The sequence below is a fragment of the Periplaneta americana genome, chromosome 12 (genome assembly GCF_040183065.1).
Source record: "Periplaneta americana isolate PAMFEO1 chromosome 12, P.americana_PAMFEO1_priV1, whole genome shotgun sequence".
NCBI classification, from domain to species: domain Eukaryota; kingdom Metazoa; phylum Arthropoda; class Insecta; order Blattodea; family Blattidae; genus Periplaneta; species Periplaneta americana.
The window spans coordinates 46,414,201-46,434,639 of record NC_091128.1 but is presented as its reverse complement, the minus strand read 5'-3'; the positions used below and the strand labels follow the sequence as shown (position 1 = coordinate 46,434,639).

The following is a 20,439-nucleotide window of genomic DNA, read 5'->3' as shown; positions in this document are numbered from 1 at the left end:
CAGTTATGTAACAGACTTTGTTTTTTTTCAAATAAATATATATATTTTTTTAATTATTACAACAAAGCGGTCGTTATTTCCTGGATCCCCCTCGTAATTCTCCTTTGCCAGTTTTGATAAGAAAAACACATAAATTTTGCAATAAAATACTAAATTAAATGATGTCAACCTTATGAGAATTGTGACTCTGTTCATTTTTTCTCTGTACCCTTTAATTGTGTCTAATTTGCAAACTAGTGAAATGGAAATGTTAATGAAGCTTTCATATTATCAATAACATTACTGTAATCTATTCAGGAAAACACCAGTGAAAAGGCGATTTTAAATTCAGGTGTCCTCTGAACAAGAACTTGACTGCAAAATCTCTAATTTGAGATACGAAGCAACGAACATTTCAGATCTTGTGTAACAGCATTGAGCAGAACAACATTCAAATGTTTCTATAGGATGCTGTTTTTTTGGAGGGAAATAATATTTTGTCGGGAGGGAGATGTGTTATTAAGGATTCAATATATGCTGAAAACGGAGAAAAACTATGTAACATGTTGCTATTCTTGGGAATGCCTCAATTATAACTTGTCTAGAGCAAGCTGTTATATGGAACGTGTTTTTTGGAATCTTCTGCAACAAATGGTACATACTGCATTATTGAAGGGCCATTTATTTGCTGAAGTGCACTTTTCTAACAGGAATGTGAATCTGTGTTTAGTGTACGAAGTCAGCCACCACTACATCATGTTATCAATCTCCTGGCCTTCACTGTGCACATTATCTATACAAATAATATAGAAAAGGAAAGCTAAATGATGCATTCTTAAAACACATTCAACACACATTAACCCTATCTCTGTCTCTCCCTACTCTTGTGTTGTAAAGCAAAAACAAGCAACATTTCATGAAAAAATTAGATATTTTCTGCAGGAAGCACGTTAACTGGCAGAGGAAAGTGAATAACCAGAAATAAAAGGCACACACAAAGTCTTTAAAGCTAAAATGGAATTCAGATTAATTGAAACAGTTACAGCAACCGAACTTCAGGCCAGAAAGCATCTTGGTGAGATCTTTTCACTTTTAAAGCTCTGAGTTGAGTCGTAAAAAAAAAGTTACAGTACAATATATAACAGTAAAAAAAATGGAACAGATGTAATTGCACAAGGAAAAGATGAACCAAAACCATAATATAAAACGTAGTACATACAGCATTAAGACAGAAGATAAATCTATGACAGACTTAAGCACTAGTCTTGAAGGATATCCTATGTACTTTGGTACATCACAATAATATCTCTATTGGAATATGATGAAGGATATCCTACGTACTTCAGTACATCACAATAATATCTCTATTGGAATATGATGAAGGATATCCTACATACTTCGGTACATCACAATAATATCTCTATTGGAATATGATGAAGGATATCATACATTCTTCAGTACATCATAATAATATATCTATTGGAAGCATAAAGCAAAGATGATTTCTGGTATTATCTCATAAGGAGAAATACTCATAGAAGAACTCAGATGAGAGATTCACGCTTCACAAATCTCAGGTCGAGATATACTTACTTGAAATAATCACGTCAAAAAATAATTTAAACATTTTAAGTATAACTTACATATATTAAAAAAAACTTACTCATGTCCATATACTTTGTACATCTCTGATAACCAATATAACTCGACCATGAAGTTTATTTGCAATGACGAATCCAAATCTCCAAGAGTAGGATCCAGGAGTTCATGAAATCTAATAGAAAGAAGTTCCTTGTGAGTAGGAGACGAATCACGAATTGCCGTAAGGAAGAAGTTGTAAGGACTGGCAAAAGCCAATCTAGATGCAAATCCTTGTTTCTTCCTAGAACTCTGGTTACAACGATTGCTACTTTCTACTGCTCTTGCTGGTTCAGTATCTTGACTACGTTCCTGTGGCAAAGAGCTTCTACGGTTCTGTTTCAGAGGTGCAGCAATACCATGATCACGGCACATTTGCAACTGGTCCAAGAGTGTATCTGTGTCAATTTTTGGTCTATATCCTGCGGGAAGTTTCATATCTTCTCCATCTTTCTGCATGGAAAGAAGTTTTTCCACTGAAATACAAAAGTCTTCGTTATAATACTTTTAAAATATCAATAAATGAATACTATCATACTGCAATTTTTTTTTATGGTATGAAAGTACAAGTCAAGACTAAGTAGCTTAACATCTATATATATAATTTGAACTGGTAATGGAAATTACGGAAAAACGGCTGAACGGATTTTAATAAATGACCCTCATTTTGAAGCTCGGAACCCAAAGTTTTTAAAAAAAATAGTAGTTTTCAGTGAAATGTCAATTTTCCTACATCATTTTCCTATTTTCCAAAATCCATCTTTCGTCAGTTTTGAGAACTAATTAATTGCATTTCAGAATAAAACAAAACACACACTACAATACACAATACACTATTACACGAAGGCCATGACCTACAGGATTGCTGACATAGTTATAGTTCAGATGGCTCAGATTCTTTCACATCATACTGCCGATATGTCGATCTTCATTTGTGCAATTTTTTTATAACATACAAAAAATAATTTACAGGTCTGATTCTCTGGTCTGTAGTTTTCTGAGTACAGCTATGTATTGGATATTAAGAACTACAAAACTTAAGAATGTTTGATGACATTATTACCATTAAAAATGAAATATTATAGTTAATGCAACACAATGCTATACTGATGATATGAAAGTGACACCTTTTGGGGTTTTTTGTAAGTAGACGCAAAGAAAGAATATTTTATATTAGATCTTCATTTCTGTAATTTACTGAGTAACGGCTACATATATATATATGTTTCTGAAAACTATAAAACTTACGTAAGGTAACAAAAATTAAATATTTTTATAGTTATTACTCAAGTTGTGTGGGTCTTTTTCATATATTTAATGGCGGTGTGATTATTTATATGTGTGATTCTGTAATTTTCCTTGGTAGTAATTGAGTCATGCTTCCTATTTTAGCTTATCTTTAGACTACATCAAAATTAATTTCATATTTCTTTGCTTTAATCGATTAGATTATTTGTGACCGCTGCCAAGCATATATTGTTGTAGGGAAAATAGCAGGCCATTTCACTTCTTGCTACCGTGATGAGTAAGTTTATTTCCCGCAACCAGCAACGAATGAAACACTGAAACTGCTAACGATTTACGATGGACAGTTTTATTTAGGGCGCATATAAGATTCTACAACACTGCCATATCATTCACCTCCTTTTCCGCATCTCAGCAATAGATTCCTCACAACAGCCTTATATTACAGAAAATATACGGGATAACATTCATTGTTACACAAATTAATCCGGCAGTATTTGGTACATCAGTATTTTCTGGAGGAAGCGCAAAAATTACAATTCCTAAGAAAAGACCAAAAGGTATTACTTACTAATAAAATATGAGGCCTACAAGATTTTGTAGTCTCTTGATCACATCAGTAAGATCTCTTGTGAAAAAAAGTGATTCTGTCCTCTACATTTCAGAGTAGTTCACGAAGCATGCAGCAGCTATACCAAGATGCTAAGTCTTTTGTTCAAAGCATGACAAACCTTACATTTTCTTAACTTTCACCTACAATCCACATTGACCTGAAACAGCTACTGCATTACCCCCACATGAAAAACTCGCTGATTGTCCTGACATTGTTACTTGCGATTTCACATTGAAACTCAAGAACTGAAGACAGACAGGTTCAAGGAAAAGTATTTTGCATAAAAAAACATTCAGAGGGAGTATGTTTCACTATTATGGAAGCAAGTAACTTTCAAAATGTCTGGTATTCTTCATTGAAAATAAATCTGAACAATTTTTATTTGAACTTCTTATGGACTTAGTTTGCAGTGTTTGCTGCACAAGCCACTAGTCCTCTATAAAATGAAAAGAGTTATGCTGGATAAAACTGATCATAATAAAATAAGATTAGGCCCTGAAGGTACCATATTAGTATGTTGCCAACAGGACGCAGGAATCGTGAATTAAATTTAAAAAATCTAAATGGAAATACAGTGATACATCAAATAAGTATAAAATTTCACGAAAATGCAATAGTGAAAGTTTTCTCAATCTATCATTATCAGGTATGAAGTTATGCAGGCATGGATGTAACCAATTCCTCTTCTTCGAAGTGTGAGAAAATAACGTTGGAATAATTCTAACATGTGAGAAACGAATCCAGATCATTATGAAGTGTGTTTAAAAAATTCGTGACTTAACACATGCATTATTTATTTTTTTGGTAACTCTATAGCAGGGCCGGGCATGAGAGCGGCTCAGTCTAGTCGGCCAGAGCTGCTTTCACTCCGCAAGGCACTTCAATTTCCAGCCAGAGCAGAACGCTCACACAGTGGCGGACTCGCATTACAGCTACCTTCCCTGCATTAATATAGCAAGAGCAACGGTTGTTCCAGTCATTCAGTCTATCAGTATATAATAGTTTATAAGGGTATTACATCAATCCATTGTACGTTACAGAATTTATAACACTCTTATTAATTTAATGAAATAAACTTCGCTCTATGCACACACACACAAATCATTAGGCTTATTTACATAACCCATACGCACATACTGCAACCTCCTCACCACGGTTCTACGAGACAGGCGTATGGCTTCCACTTCCCCTACTTGCTGTGGACAGAGTTCATCTGCCATTATAATTAAACATTGCTTGATGAATTCATCTTCGTTGAATGTTTTCAATTCCCTTGCAATTTCGTGGCAAATTTTGTAGCTAATTCTCATAGCCGATTCACTAAGTGCATTATTATTATCCTGTTAATATATAACACAATATAATATAAATATAATATAATAATATTATATAATATAATATAATATGATATGATATGATATAATATAATATAATACAAAATGACATGACATATGATATAATGTGATATGATATGATAAGATATGATATGATATGATATGATATATGATATGATATGATATGATATGATATGATATATGCTATAAACTGTAACATACTATACTGTGATATAACATAATACTTGTATAATTTAAAATTATATATTACTAATTGTATAATAACTTATAATGCAATATAAATATCAAATAGATACTCTGATATAAAGTAGCTGAGAAACATTTTCTTTAAGTTGTTGTATTAATTTATGGCGTTCATTACCAACATATTTGTCATATTCAGTAGCATGTTGTAGGCCTAAAGAATAATGGCATTGGATATTGAACTTCTTAATCAGTTAGGTTAGCCTATATTAAAAAAATACTGCATTACTAATGTCATTTCGGAATATTCTGTGATACAGAACTTATCATCATCATTATCATGTTCATCAGCCACTTTAATGTATGAGCGGAAGCTCCGTCTTCAAAGTTCGCCATCATATTGCAGAGTCACCACTGCACTGACAATGACACTGAATGACGTACAGTATGCATACGTCACCACGCTCGCAAGGACCGCTCTTTAAAGCACACAGCACTCATTTCTCAGAATCATGTAATGTGCCCAGCCCTACTCTATAGCATCTACTAGTGCTTTATGGTTGTGCTAACAGATGGAGTTACTTGTCAACAATGTGATGCTGAAACATGTGTTCAGGTAACTGCCCAGTGACAGTCCTGATGTATTTTATATTGTGATGATTGGCTAATTAATATTAACCCGGCACACTCACAATCACACTCACATTCATACTAATTTCCAGACTCTAGACACTCAGGTAATTTTTCTTCAAGAAAAATTCACCGAGAGCCAAACCCGGGAATCGAACCCGTGACCTCCAGATTTGGAAGCCAGCATGCTGACCGACAGACCACGGAGGCAGTCTGACACATAGATGGCACTGAAAAATGTGTCAGCAATGCTTCCATTGTTAGTGGCTACTCTTATTATATTATAAATTAGTTTAAGTATCACGAATATTTTCGACTTTTCATATAAGTCATCTTCAGGTAATATAGTTAGACGACAAATACAATTGAACATAGGTGAAAGTAGTACAGTGATAAAACTTATATGTAATTTAAAACCATGTATACTCATTTTAAAGCAAAGAGTGTTATGAGTCATGGAATCATACATATTATTGGATTAAAACAATCAGATAAAATAGACAATCAAATGAATAAGGCTACAATTAGAATAATTATATGTTGTATCAAATATAGCAATTTGTATGCCAGTGTTTAATAATTAAAATTGTTCAAAATATAGACTGGAGGCTTAGAAGGCATATTATGTCCTTTTGTGATAAAATGTTCAACATGGTGAATTCTATGAGGAGTAGAAATTATATTGCAAAGGATTGTTGATTTTGTCTTTGTATTCACAATACCTCATATAGGCTAAACCATAAAAATAATTTAAACTCACAATGTGGATGTGAATAATCCATTAAATGTATTGGATTTCGGCGGTAACATGTTTCTCCATAACTGCAAACGACTTTTGATTTTTTTAATTCTGATGGTCCACCACCATCATCTGCGAACACAAATTTAAAAGGAAACAATGAGTATTATGGAACACAAACTCCATTTATAAATTATAAAATTACATTTAAATATGCACAGTCATATTTGCATACACATATGAATACGCAAATATTTAAGTTACATTTGAAAAATTCAGAATTCAAACTTACAACTTTATACAGCTACATTATTATGTACAATCTTTGACACAAAAATTACCAATTAGCGTGAATTTGTCTAAGTTCACCTCTGGGCAGTGCTTGGTTCACACAACTAGAGAAAGGATTTTTTGCACCTAATTAACCCCTTGAATATATCTTTGTTATAGATTAGGCCTATATATATTTATAATGCTTGATCTATAAACAGACAGAAAAGCAAAAAAGAAATAAAACAAAGGAGAAGCAGAGCATAAGAAATATGTTCATGTATAAACCTAAGTTCTCACGAAATCAATCGAAGTCTTCCAAAGAGGACTTAGAATATGGTAGCCATTTTTTTTTTGTCTAAGTGGTCAATTTTTATATTGACAAAGAAGAGAAGAGCCTAAATTTGTTAGGTCTATTACGAACAATTTAGATTTTCTCATTATATAAACATATAAAATTGCTAAATGCAGTACAAAACATAATAAGTTACACACAAATTTTTTCATTGTCATTTTTCATACACTGATCAATTTTAATATAAACTAATACTAATGTACCGACAGAGTCTCTCTTTTTTTAAAGGGTAAAAATGTAAGGCAATGATCTCAAAAGAGCTGAAACAGAGCATAGATGGCTCAGTAATTCCTTTTTTCACTCGCTCACTCACTCACTCACTCTCTCTCTCTCTCTCTCTCTCTCTCTCTCTCTCTCTCTCTCTCTTCTACGTGAAATCAAAAGATGGGAAGCAGTTCATGCATCATTCAGTGCTAGTTAGTTTCAATTTGGAAGTGAAATCATCGACGACATTAATGGTATAAATGAAAAGAGGAATATCAAAAGGAGGACAGCAATGGCAAAGGAATTTTAATAGAAAAAGGAGCAACTTGTGCGGATCTCTGGAAAATGAACTAAGGAAGAGACTAGTGAAGAGCTTTGTGTGGAGTGTGGTATTGTATGGTGGTAGAAACATGGACATTACACGAAGTGAAGACAAGTAACTAAAAGCATTTGAAATGTGGATATGGAGAAGAATGGGGCGTATGAAATGGACAGACAGAATAAGAAACCAAGCTGTGTTGGAAAGAGTGGGTGAAAAAAGAATGATGCTGAAATTGATCAGGAGAAAAAGAAATTGCCTACTGAAGGATGCACTGGAAGGAATAGAGAACAGGAGAAGAGTTAGGGACAGAAGAAGATATCAGATGATAGACGACATTAAGATATATGGATCACACGCAGAGACTAAGAGGAAAGCAGAAAATAGAAAAATTGGATAAAGCTGGTTTAGAAGTGAAAGACCTGCCCTTGGGCAACACTATGAATAAACGAATGAACGAATAAAATTAAATATATATGTAGAATATAGTGTAGAAATAAGGTATTAGACAGAAATAATAGAGAAGTATGGGGAGATATCGATGTTTCACCATTTAGGTTAGATTTATCAACCGTACATTAGAACGTAGGTTTGTTTTCCATATTGTATAGGTAAGAATATAGACAATCATTTCAACGCCATGCGAAACCCATTCCGCTCACACCGTTCTGTGGCTTATTGAAAATTATCTGCAAATCTGCTCCCAAAGTCCCGTAATCTCACCGTGGATGTGGAGTAGGCCTACAGTATAGCATATTACCTGTGTTTGCTCGTTTTACACTACTGCTTACAGCCTCCATCCTGTCGTGTTTACTCGCATTCACAGAAGAAAATTAAGTTGTTAAAAGGAATTTAAAAAAACATATATATGATATATATTCAGATTCCATACATTCAATTTAAACAATTTACACTGCTACACATGACAATTTAGACGTAACCTCCCGCCCCTGAAGGCCCGGTAATGCGCATAAAAGTTCGTTCCTTGACTGCAGAGCCGCCAAATCTTCTGAGTTGAAATACCTACAATATTGCAAAACAATTTCCCTCATCTACATGATTTTTCCCACAATATTAACCATACCACGGTCGACCATGACCATACCACAGTCTAGTATATACTGTGACCATACCTTCAAATGTTAAAATGTTATGTTTTATTTAACGACACTCGCAACTGCCGAGGTTATATCAACGTCGCCGGTGTGCCGGAATTTTGTCCCACAGGAGTTCTTTTACATGCCAGTAAATCTACAAACATGAACCTGTCGCATATAAGCACACTTAAATTACAGTCTACTATATACAGTCGCGAAGCTTGAGGTGTTTTTTCGCAAATCTCATGATAAAGCGCTCCAAGCGGTTAGCAATTACAAACAATAGACTGTCCATGGTCGACTCAGGACTGTGTCGTATTTCTATCGAGTGCTAGCTCGTTGCGTATTTCACATTGATGCTTGTGAAATGTTCGTTATTGGTTATAATCAGGGAAAGGATTTATATGTAAATACATATTTACTTATAAAGCTAATATAATTTATATTTTGCATTATCTTTATGTTTCACAATGTGTAGGGTTGAAAAATCCTACTTTTATTTTCCATATTTTTCCATATTTTAGAGTTTAGTACATATTTTCGTTAATTTCCATATATTTTCCATATTTCATATAAAACAGTCCATATTATATTAGGTTTAACAATAAAACAAAACAAAATTCCATTAACTTTTAAAAATACATTTCAACAATAGAGATTTAAACACATGTTCAGTAATCCCTTTAACATCAGAGTTATTTGAAAATTAGCAGTCCTATCAACAATGGGAAAGTAAGTTACAAAACTGTATTAATTTAATTTAAAATTTTTAACAGACTTCAGTTGTGCAGCTCAACAGTTAAATGCCAGTCAGAGTACACATAGGTTCAGTTTTGTAAATCATACTATAAAGACGGTAAATATGCCAAAAGTACGTCATTCAGTCAATTTAAAATCAAAACTAACAAGTTACATTTCAGAATTTAAAGAAGATGGTTTATCAACTGACAATAAAATATTATTTTGTAATTTGTGTCAGTGTGCAGTATCATCTACACAAAAGTTCCTGGTGCAACAACACATTACAACTAGTAAACATCAGGCCAACAAACAACTAAATTCCAAGCAGAGACAATTGTTTTTAACACAACCAACAACATCGAATGTAAGATCTGAGTTTAACATCGACCTGTGCCGTTCTCTCATCTCTGCTGATATTCCTCTCTACAAACTAAAGAATAAGGTCTTCAGGGAATTCCTTGAAAAATATACTCAACATACAATCCCGGATGAGTCAACACTTAGGAAGACGTATGCTCCATCCATCTACGATGAGACAATACAGAAGATAAGAGATGAAATTAAAGATAGTTCAATTTGGGTTTCCATTGATGAGACTCCCGACAAAGAAGGTAGACTTGTTGGTAATGTAGTTATCGGTTTGTTAAGTGAACAATATTCTGAACGAATTCTTTTACATTGTGATGTTCTAGAAAAGTGCAATAACAAAACTATAGTTCAACTGTTCAACGAAGCTATGGGTATCCTGTGGCCAAAGGGTATTATGTACGATAATGTGTTATTCTTTATTAGCGATGCTGCCCCTTATATGGTCAAAGCTGGACAAGCATTATCTGTTGTATATCCTAAATTGACTCATTTTACTTGTGTGGCGCATGCATTTCATCGTGTGGCAGAAGTGGTCAGAGACAATTTCCCTAAAGTAGATTTGTTGATTTCATCAGTGAAAAAAGTATTTCTCAAAGCTCCCAGTAGAGTTAACGTGTTGAAAGAAATGTACCCTGAAATTCCATTGCCACCAAAGCCAATTTTAACTAGATGGGGTACATGGCTAGAAGCAGTTGAATATTATGCCGAACATATAGACTCTATTAACAATGTTCTCCTTGCATTGGACTCTGAAGATGCAGTCTCAATTGATACTGCGAAAACAGTTACCTGTGACATAAGTGTGAAGAATGACTTAGCTCACATTCAGCATACATTCTCATGCATCATAAAAACGCTCAAAAGTCTCCAAAATAGGCACCTTTCACTATCTGAAAGTTTTGAAATTATAAATAGTACTGTGGAACAACTGAATCGTGGTAGAGGTAAAGTTGCAGATGCAGTAAGAGCTAAGGTGGACACTGTACTTTCAAAAAACCCTGGATATGAAGAACTACAAAAGGTTGTTGCTGTGATGAGTGGTGAATCAACAGTGAAGATTAACTTGGACTTATCCCCAGCAGACATTGTGAAATTGAATTATGTACCAGTTACTTCTTGTGACGTCGAACGCTCTTTTAGTCAGTATAAATCTATCCTCAGAGACAATAGAAGAAGATTCACTTTTCAGCACTTGAAAGAAATGTTTGTAACCTATTGTTATGGTAACAGACAATAAAAATTGTGTTTTGTTGAAACTACATTGGAAGATAAGGTACGTCCATTATATTTTTTGTTTAGTTTGATTAAAATGTACCAATATTTAACGTACATAGTCATTTTTTTTATAATTTTAAGTCCATATTTAATTCCATATTTTGGTAAAAATCCATATTTAATTCCATATTTTGGTAAAAATAACTACATATATATTTACATATTTCATATATTTTTAGTCCATATAAATCCGTTCCCTGGTTATAATTAAAATGTTATATGTTATATTTTATTTAACGACGCTCGCAACTGCAGAGGTTATATCAGCGTCGCCGGATGTGCCGGAATTTTGTCCCGCAGGAGTTCTTTTACATGCCAGTAAATCTACTGACATGAGCCTGTCGCATTTAAGCACACTTAAATGCCATCGACCTATGAAAATGTTAATGGCTAAAATATAATAATTGGAATAATAATATGGGACAAGGAGGAGACGTTTGTAGTGCTATAAATTGTAGCAACAGTAAGAGAAAGAGGCCAGAGTTATCCTTTTTCCGATTTCCGAAAGATTCAGAAAGGTTCCTGGGTTTCCACAAGAATGCTGTGCAGAAACAAAACTGTTAATTTGAAGTTCTTTGTGACTGTTAGAATACATTATATCCTTAAATTTCACAATGAAATGTTTCAGTCTAACCGAAAGGACATTAGATACCGGTTAAAGTTCTGTCACTTAGGCTGCTAAATTTCCAGAGAAATAAAGGTTAGGTCTACATTTTTTTTTTCAGAAGATATACCTTTTATTGTAGCTATTAATTTTGTTATTATTTTTATGTGTTATTTTACTGAAGACGTAGAAAAATTAAGTTTGTTTTAATGAAATTTATTGATCGCGTTTTATATTCAATTCTGGTGGGATTATTATTGCTTAGGCCTACTTTTTTCTTCAAAGGATATGTTTTTTAATTATAGCTGTTAATTTTGTTGTTATTCTTATTTGTTGCTTTACTAGAGACGTAGAAAAAGTCTGTTACAATAAAATTTATTGATCACGTTTTGTTTCCAATTCTGGTGTGATTATTATTGCTTAACCTCATCCCACTTTGTTAACTACGTAAGCCTACACTACAAGTACCGGTATACGTAAGTTACTCCATTAATTCATATTTCCATTATTGTTGTAAAGAGAAATGCAAATTAATATTTATTGGTTTCATAGTTAATTATCACTATAATCTTGAATGAGTGAAGCTATTATAGTAAATTTCAGTTCGTTTTGCACAAACAAAAATTATATTAACTTATTTCTTGCAGGTATCTTCGAGTTTACGGTGGAATTTAATATACTTCATTAAAATAATAAATTAACTTTATGCATTTAATATTTCAATAATGGAAGGAAGGTGTTAATTTTTCCAAAAGAACACGACAACGAAAGTGTAACATATTTTGTCGGCTGCTGGGAGAGAGATCTGCGATGATGAGGCGATAGTAGCGATCCTAGTGGTGGGCAACTACCCATGTTTGCATTTTTACTACACATTGAGCTTCGCGACTGTATATAGTAGACTGTGCTTAAATGTCATCGACCTGTTCCGGGATCGAACCCGCAACCGCGGGCATAAAAGGCCAGCGCTATACAACTGAGCCAACCATGCCGAACACCACACCTTTAAAAAAAGTAGGCATGTAAGTAAATAAAGGGACAAGCGCCAAAAACATGGTTTTGAGATAATCAAAAACATAAAAAAACAAGTTTATAACCCAGTCTAGAAAAGCAGGAAAAAACAGGGCAGGGCTGGGCGTTCATACCTCAATTGAGGTTCTGCAGACTATACCTCAACTCCCCACTCCACATTCCCTGGCAGAGACAGTTATGTATCGGACCGATAAGAGTAGACCTGAAAGAAAGCATTGCTGACTGGCGGATTGTACAAAGCATGCATGCAGCTTTCGACTCTCGTTGGTCACCTAAAATCCACCACTGATTCACAGAGCTTTACTATCTGTTGGTTTTTAAAGCTGTGACGCGCAAAGGACATGGGCGGGGGTATGTCATTTCCTTTTCCTTTCCCCTCTATGCCCAGAGCTGCTATAGGTATTGTGTTATGTAGGCCTACGGGGGTCATTTCATAAGTCGTGGAAACTATATTATATCAGCCAATAAAGCAACTATAACATCACTGAATAAAGCTGCAGGAATAGCAATTCACTATTTGCGACTGAAGTTTACTGGAATGTGCTTGGCCATGCTAGTATCAAATTGGGTCCTGGACAGGAGGCAATGGGTAAGGGAACTTGAAATATGCGTAAATAGAAATCTGTGTTTTATTATGCAAAAAAGGAAACAAAGTACACTGACCTCTTCAAAATAACCCACCAAGGCTTCCACACATATTTTCCAAAGATGATGCAGGCGTTGAATACCATAGACTGTGTGCGATTCGTCTATGTGTACCACCTTCCGTCAAAATACTGTTAAGATGTCCTCCCTGTTTGCAAACCGCTCCCATGCAGCGGCTTCTTCAATTGCGGAATGAGATCAAAGTCGCATGGACTGAGATCAGGTGAGTAGAGTTCATGACAGGAGCTGCAGTTTGGGCTGTTGCATCGTCATGGAGGATTACGTAGCTAACAAGAGGACTATATATATATATATGAGAGGGGCTCATAAGCCGGATTAAGTGTAATCTGTCAAGAAGCTTCTCGCAACTGCCAGAGGAGCGCCACAAGCACGCAAAAAATTGCGGGAATTTCAAAAGATTTCTCTTCACTTCTCATTTTCCATTTCTTGGAGTCTGAATTCAGTGGCGAAATGTTGGTAAGAAACGATGGTAGCGCTCATAGTGTTAGATAAAAGAGTTTAGCAGCAGTTAACAGGGGAAAAGGATAGGGATGAACCCCTCTGTAATATTAAGTCCTCTTGGTAGCTAACGAGTAGCCACGTGAGGATATAGGGTCGAATTCATAGTCGTCACTTATAAAATGAGGAAACACTTAAGTAATGAGCGTTTCTTTAGCACTTATTTTAGATCGTATTGCAGAGACGCTACTCATTCATATGCCCTGAGCATTCCCTTGACATCGAAAGAAATATGGCAACATGGCTAGACGTGAGCGCTTTCCTACATTCAATTGTTTTCCAGCGCCTTCAAATTGTTAAATCGGCGTTATTGATATACACAAACAGAAGTAAATATTATAGAGCTAAAAATTATACAAGATGTCCAGAAAGCATTTTACAGAAAAGAAAGAAGTGAGCTAAGATAACTAGTTATGAAATATGGAGATATCGTCGAAAGTAAAAAAATGATAATTGTTCTCTCCAAAAGAAGAAATTGATATGGAATAAATCTGCAGTTGAGTTTAATGCAAACTCCGGAAATATTCCTGTAAGTAAATCATTTTAATTTATTTTTCAGTTATTTTTATACTAAACAAAGTGGAAGTGGTATAATTACGCAAATTTTAACAGCTTATTCCTTGGGTAGAATACAAACAAAAATGCAAATGACACTTTGTTGGGACGTGAATACTTTTCGAAAAGTAAATGCCACTTAAATCTACCTGAAATGCTGCTGTATCATAAAATCTCAAAGCAACCAGTACTTTCAGCAGTGGCGAAATCGGTAAGCCTCATGGTTGTATTGTGAATTCAAATGAGAGACACCAGAATATTCACAACAGTGTTCTTGTCGAAACGGTATCTCCTCTTAAATTGTTGATCATTATACATCTCTAAAGGGTTTTCCATATCTCTGATATATCTTTTGCTTGCCAAAACTCATTTTCATTTTAATTACAGAACTCAATAAATTAAATTAAATCATAATCATCTTCTACTGTATACCGAATCAGCTGATTACAATGCATATGAGGAAACACTTGAGTAAGCTAACAACCTACTTTATTTGAATAAGTGTTCAATTCAGTGGGATTTATGAATTGGAAATTATTATAAGCAACTGCTTAAGTGTTTCCTTACGATAAGTGTTGACTATGAATTCAGCCCTAAGACAGTCCACAGTTAGTGGAGAGAGTCGAAAGTGAGAGGTAGTGTGTACTTGTTCCCTTGCCTCTAAGCTTATTTCTGACGCGAGTTTCATGCCAAATAATATATTTTCTGACTTTGTATATGTCTGTATTATTCTGATACAGTGAGGTTTTATCATATCATGTTATTCGTTGCATTTTAAAGTAAGTAATACAGTAGTACAGTTCTTGTGTCGGTGATTAAAGAAATATTTACACAGTTCTGAACAATTTTCTCGAAACTCCTCGATTCTAATTTATATTGTAAGACAGTACTATCTCACAGTTCTAATTATAGTCGCAACGCTGTTATTCCCGGCGTGACTCCTCCTCTTTGCTTACGTCTTAGGAAGTCAAGGCTCTATAAAGTCTAGGTAGGTAGTATCGTTCGCCATTTTTGTTCTTTCGTTGTCAAGTTACCAGACGAGAGATCTATTTGCCACACCGTTAAACATTATCATGTCGTAGCTCCTATGATAATAAATCAAACGCACTGTAATTCAGCAAATAATTGAGCGGCAAATAACGTCCTCGTGTGCTTTCTACGAACGCCAACGAAAGAGCCATAATGGCGGGCGATTATATATTAAGTATTTATCCAGCCTAGGAAATGCTTTACATCTTCGTCAGCGAATCACAAAACGCACACCTTTAAATGTAGCCGACCTGCAACGTGATTGGTTGCCGGAAATTAGAGCGACGGGGCTATAAAAGTCTGAAAGAAAATATTACACATTCTTGTTCCTTTTATCATCGATCCCACAGAGTGCTTTGAAACTGCAGTTGAACAACCCATAGCAGCACATGAAGAAAAGAAGACCATCTATGACCCTACAATGGAATACTTTAGGGATTATTATCATATACAAGGACAGATTGAAGTATTTGGATTATTGTTCGGAGCTAGAGGAACAATTCCAAAATTCTCAGTTGAATGTTTTAAGTCTTTTGGAATTCCCTTAAAAATTTTGAAAATTATTCCTGTAGACGTAATGACACATTCTGTTCAGATTTTACGTGATCACCTGTACACCTAAATTTCTTTATATTTTATCTGATTACTAATATTTATTGAATAAACGTACTTTCCCAAGGGTAGCTTCCATTTGAAAATAACAATCATTATTCAAATATATATATATATATATACACATATATACATACACTAGTGGCTTGTGCAGCAAATGCTGCAAAGTAAGTTCATTAGACGTTCAAATAAACATTTCTCCGATTTATTTTCAATGATGAATACCAGACATTTTGAAAGTTATTTGCTTCCATAATAATGAAACGTACTCCCTCTGAATTGTTTTTTTTTATGCCAAATACTTCTTCTTGAACCTATACACCTTCAGTTTCTTAGTTTCAACGCGAAAACGCAAGTAACAATGTCAGGACGATCAGTCGGTTTTTCATGTGGGAGTAAAGCAGCAACTATTTCAGGTCATTGTGCGGATTGTAGGAGAAAAAAAATCAGGTTTGCTTTGCTTTCGCACAATAGACATAGTATCTTGGTATAGCTGTTCCATGTTTCGTAAACTACCTTGAAATGTAGAGAGTAAAATAATTTTATCCTGCTAAGAGATCTTGCTGAAATGATCGGGAGATTACAAAATCTTGTAAGCCTCTTATTTTATCAATAAGTAAACCTTTTGGTCTTTCCTTAGGAACTCTAATTTTTGCCCTCTCTCGAGCCAATACTAAAGAGAATCACGCATATAAATATCTACACCACACTGCCATTAAGTATATGAAAAAGACCCAAGCCCACTTGATTAATAACTATAAAAATGATTATTTTTAATAACAATATTATTATCATACGAAAGTTTTATAGTTTTCAGTAACCTATACTATATATACTATATAGGCGCTACTCAGTAAGTTATAGAAATGAAGATCTAATTTAAGATATTCTCTACATCTACTTATATAATCCCAAAACGTTTCACTTTCATATCATCAATATAGCATTAATATGTATAATAAACTAGCCTGCGAATTTCAACTTTGTGTTTGTTGCCTAAACTAAGTAATGTGATTTTATATAGACTAATGTAGAAGTGCTGAATCCGAATTTTCAATCCGCTTGCTTCTATCACGTCAGGTTTGTTTGCAAAATCACTTTAAATGTATTTTATAAATAAGTGAATTTCATCACCAACTTTTTCATTTCACTTTTTTATTTCAAATTCAAAAACAATATTTAAAAGACACAACTTGCTAAAATTATGTGTAGGGTTGTTCATACATGTCACTAGAGTGTTTTTGCTTTGTTTTGTCTTGTTTACTTCACTATTGGATGTATAAATTAGCACAATGTATCACACAAAAAATTACACCACTTGCTTCTTAGTTGAGAAAGTCCTCCTGTTCCTCTTTCTTTTATGTTTCTCTTCAGGTTTTTCACGCTTTAACATCCAACAATAATCATCAAGCATACTGATGCTCCCGCGTCCCTGGTACCTTCTTTCGAACTCCTGCAGATCCTTGTGAAATCGTTCATCTTACTCTTAGCTGAAACATCCTAGATTTTCGGCGAAATAATCTAGCTGAGAAAACAGAAAAATTTGGTACTCATGTTACAACCAAATTCCTTGTATGCTTCAAGCATGTTAGCCACTATGTTTCGGTAATTAGGATCCTTGTCGCCAAGAAATTTTAAAATAACTTCACAAAAAAAAATCCATGCTGATTTCTCCTTTTCATCCATACTGTTTTTAAATGCTGCACCAGACATGCATTTAAAACAGCCTCCATCCTTATTTAAAGCTTTTACAAGCTGTTTCATTAAGCCAAGCTTGATGTGGAGAGATGGCAGCACAACTTTAGAAGATCTCACAAGGCTTTGGCGCACAACATTCTTACAACCGACTTCCAAATTTTGTTGAGGTGGCCAGTCTTTCATAGTCCAGTGATCAACTCGTGCCCTACTATCACACAGGCTAAGAATGCATGGAAATTTGGTAAAACCAGGTTGTTGACCCAGGAACATAGTAAGAACTTTGTAATCATCACAAACGTGCCACTAGTGTTCTTATAGTCTAGTCGCAACAACAGCAGTTGCAAATTTGTGTATGACTTGTATCGTCTCAAATGCAGGTAGTAAGGCCGTAAAGCATTACGAGAGGGGTTCGGCCGGCGCCGTGGATCGTGTCCCGGCATATCTCAGTTGGAAAGAGCGCTCAGCGCGCAGACCTGAGAGGTCCTGGGTTCGATTCCCGGTGCCGGTACGAATTTTTCTCATATTAAATAGTAATAGTACATATTAGCTACTTCATGGTAGCCGTGTAGTATTCAATGAGGTGGGCGAGACCTCATACAAAATGAATATGTGATGTATTAACTGTTAGCAGTTGTCACAAACTGATGTTGAATATGGCCACCTAGTCATTTATATATTCGCTCCTGCATATACTGCGTGTTCAATTCAAAGTGTGTCATGGCTCGCTGTATGCCGTCATGTGGCTAGTCGATGAGCCTAGAGAATTCAATCTTCCTAAACTTACGCAGAGGCGTATTACCTATGTGCCAGAGAAGTTGTCTAGCAAGTACGGCGTTCATTCTGAAGAGTACTTACCGATACGTACGGTAACGCCTGTAGTGGCAGGAATGTGAACGGTTTGGAAACACGTACTGAGGTGAGCTTTTTCTTACTGTCGGGATATGGGGAGACGATTACTTACGTAGCCTATTTGTTGACATTAACTTCGACGGTCAACATGGACACGTAGCGTTTGATTTGTATTGTGGAAAGTTGCCGTACGCAACCGATGATAAATACTCTGCGTACGACTTGCACGCGCAAAACACAGTTCGAAAGAGGTTATGGTAGCACACAGACCGTACAGACCGCAATTTCTTGCTACGACGTTCAAGTTATACCGTACTCGTTCTCAAGTTCAGATTGAACGCCTTGATTAATAGGCAACTTCTCTGACATAAAATCTGAAACTCGCTTCAAATTGCTGACTCACAACAGTGAGGCCATGACACACTTTGAAATGAACACCCAGTATGAATTGTATCGTCTCAAATGCAGGTAGTAAGTCTGTAAAAGCATTACGAGAGGGGTTCGGCCGGCGCCATGGATCGTGTCCCGGCATAACTCAGTTGGAAAGAGCGCTCAGCGCGAAGAGCTGAGAGGTCCTGGGTTCGATTCCCGGTGCCGGTATGAACTTTTCTCGTATTAAATAGTAATAACGGTAGGTTTTGTATACTCTATAACAGATTAGTGTGAGCAAATTATCCAGCAAATAAAATAGTATTAGAACTAAAGAAAATGTAACAAATATAATTTAAATAAATATATGATATTTTGCATATAATGCATACTTACATACAAGTGGCTTTTACGGAACCCGGTGGTTCATTGCCGCCCTCACATAAGCCCGCCGTCGGTCCCTATCCTGTGCAAGATTAATCCAGTCTCTGTCATCAAATCCTACCTCCCTCAAATCCATTTTAATATTATCCTCTCATCTACGTCTCGGCCTCCACAAAGGTCTTCTTCTCTCCGGTCTCCCAACTGACACTCTATATGCATTTCTGGATTCGCCCATACGTGCTACATACTCTGCTCATCTCAAACGTCTGGATTTAATGTTCCTAATTATGTCAGGCGAAGAAAACAATGCGTGCAGTTCTCCGATGTGTAACTTTCTCCATTCTCCTGTTACTTCATCCCTCTTAGCACCAAATATTTTCCTAAGAACCTTATTCTCAAACACCCTTAATCTCTGTTTGTCTCTCAATGTTTCACAACCAAACAGAACAACCAGTAATATAAGTGTTTTATAAATTCTAACTTTCTAATTTTTTGACAGCAAACTGGATGACAAAAGATTCTCAACCGAATAATAACAGGCATTTCCTATATTTATTCTGCGATTAATTTCCTCCCGAGTGTCATATATGTTTGTTTTGTATGTAATGCAACAAAGAAAAAATATCTTATTATTCGATTGTAAAGTTTATTTGAAATAAGACTGCTAAATTTTAATGGAAAATAAACTCTAAAAAGAAATATGTATAATTCGATATAAAATAAAAGTGGATTGTTGGGAAAAGTGTAAAATATTTCAGCTTCGTGAAAAAAGAAATAGGGTGACCAAAACGTACTTGTACACCCATTCGAAAAAATTAGATCTTTGGTTACTATGTAACATAAAAAATTTTCAACAAATATTTGCTATCAATTCATCCCATTGCATACTGCACTTTTCTATCGTTATGTCCCGTTGCTGCAGACACTTGAATACTTCGGTGCCAATATTGACAATCCTCAGTACTGTAGGCAGAATTAAACTATTCTCAGGGTATCCAAGGAGTGTTTGGTGTCCGTTACGTTTGAAATGAGTAGCAGGAAGTACAAATAATACTCACAATGGGGAAACTCGGTGAGTTCTACAGGCTGGGTTCGTTCATAAGAGATATTCATGAGTTTGGTCTCTTAGGT

General features: G+C 35.1%; 1 protein-coding gene across 1 annotated transcript in view; it reads right to left on the bottom strand.

The window, feature by feature from the left end:
• The window catches only part of LOC138710378 (probable tyrosyl-DNA phosphodiesterase), a 38,299-nt gene extending 29,824 nt beyond the window's left edge, over positions 1-8,475 (bottom strand). The window contains exons 1-3 of the mRNA XM_069841258.1: positions 8,291-8,475; positions 6,404-6,514; positions 1,643-2,093 (exon numbers count right to left, since the gene is read on the bottom strand). Of these exons, the coding sequence (XP_069697359.1) occupies positions 1,643-2,093; positions 6,404-6,514; positions 8,291-8,330 (602 nt within the window). The 5' untranslated portion in view covers positions 8,331-8,475. The remainder of the gene's footprint in view (positions 1-1,642; positions 2,094-6,403; positions 6,515-8,290) is intronic.
• Between the last annotated feature and the right edge of the window lie 11,964 nt (positions 8,476-20,439).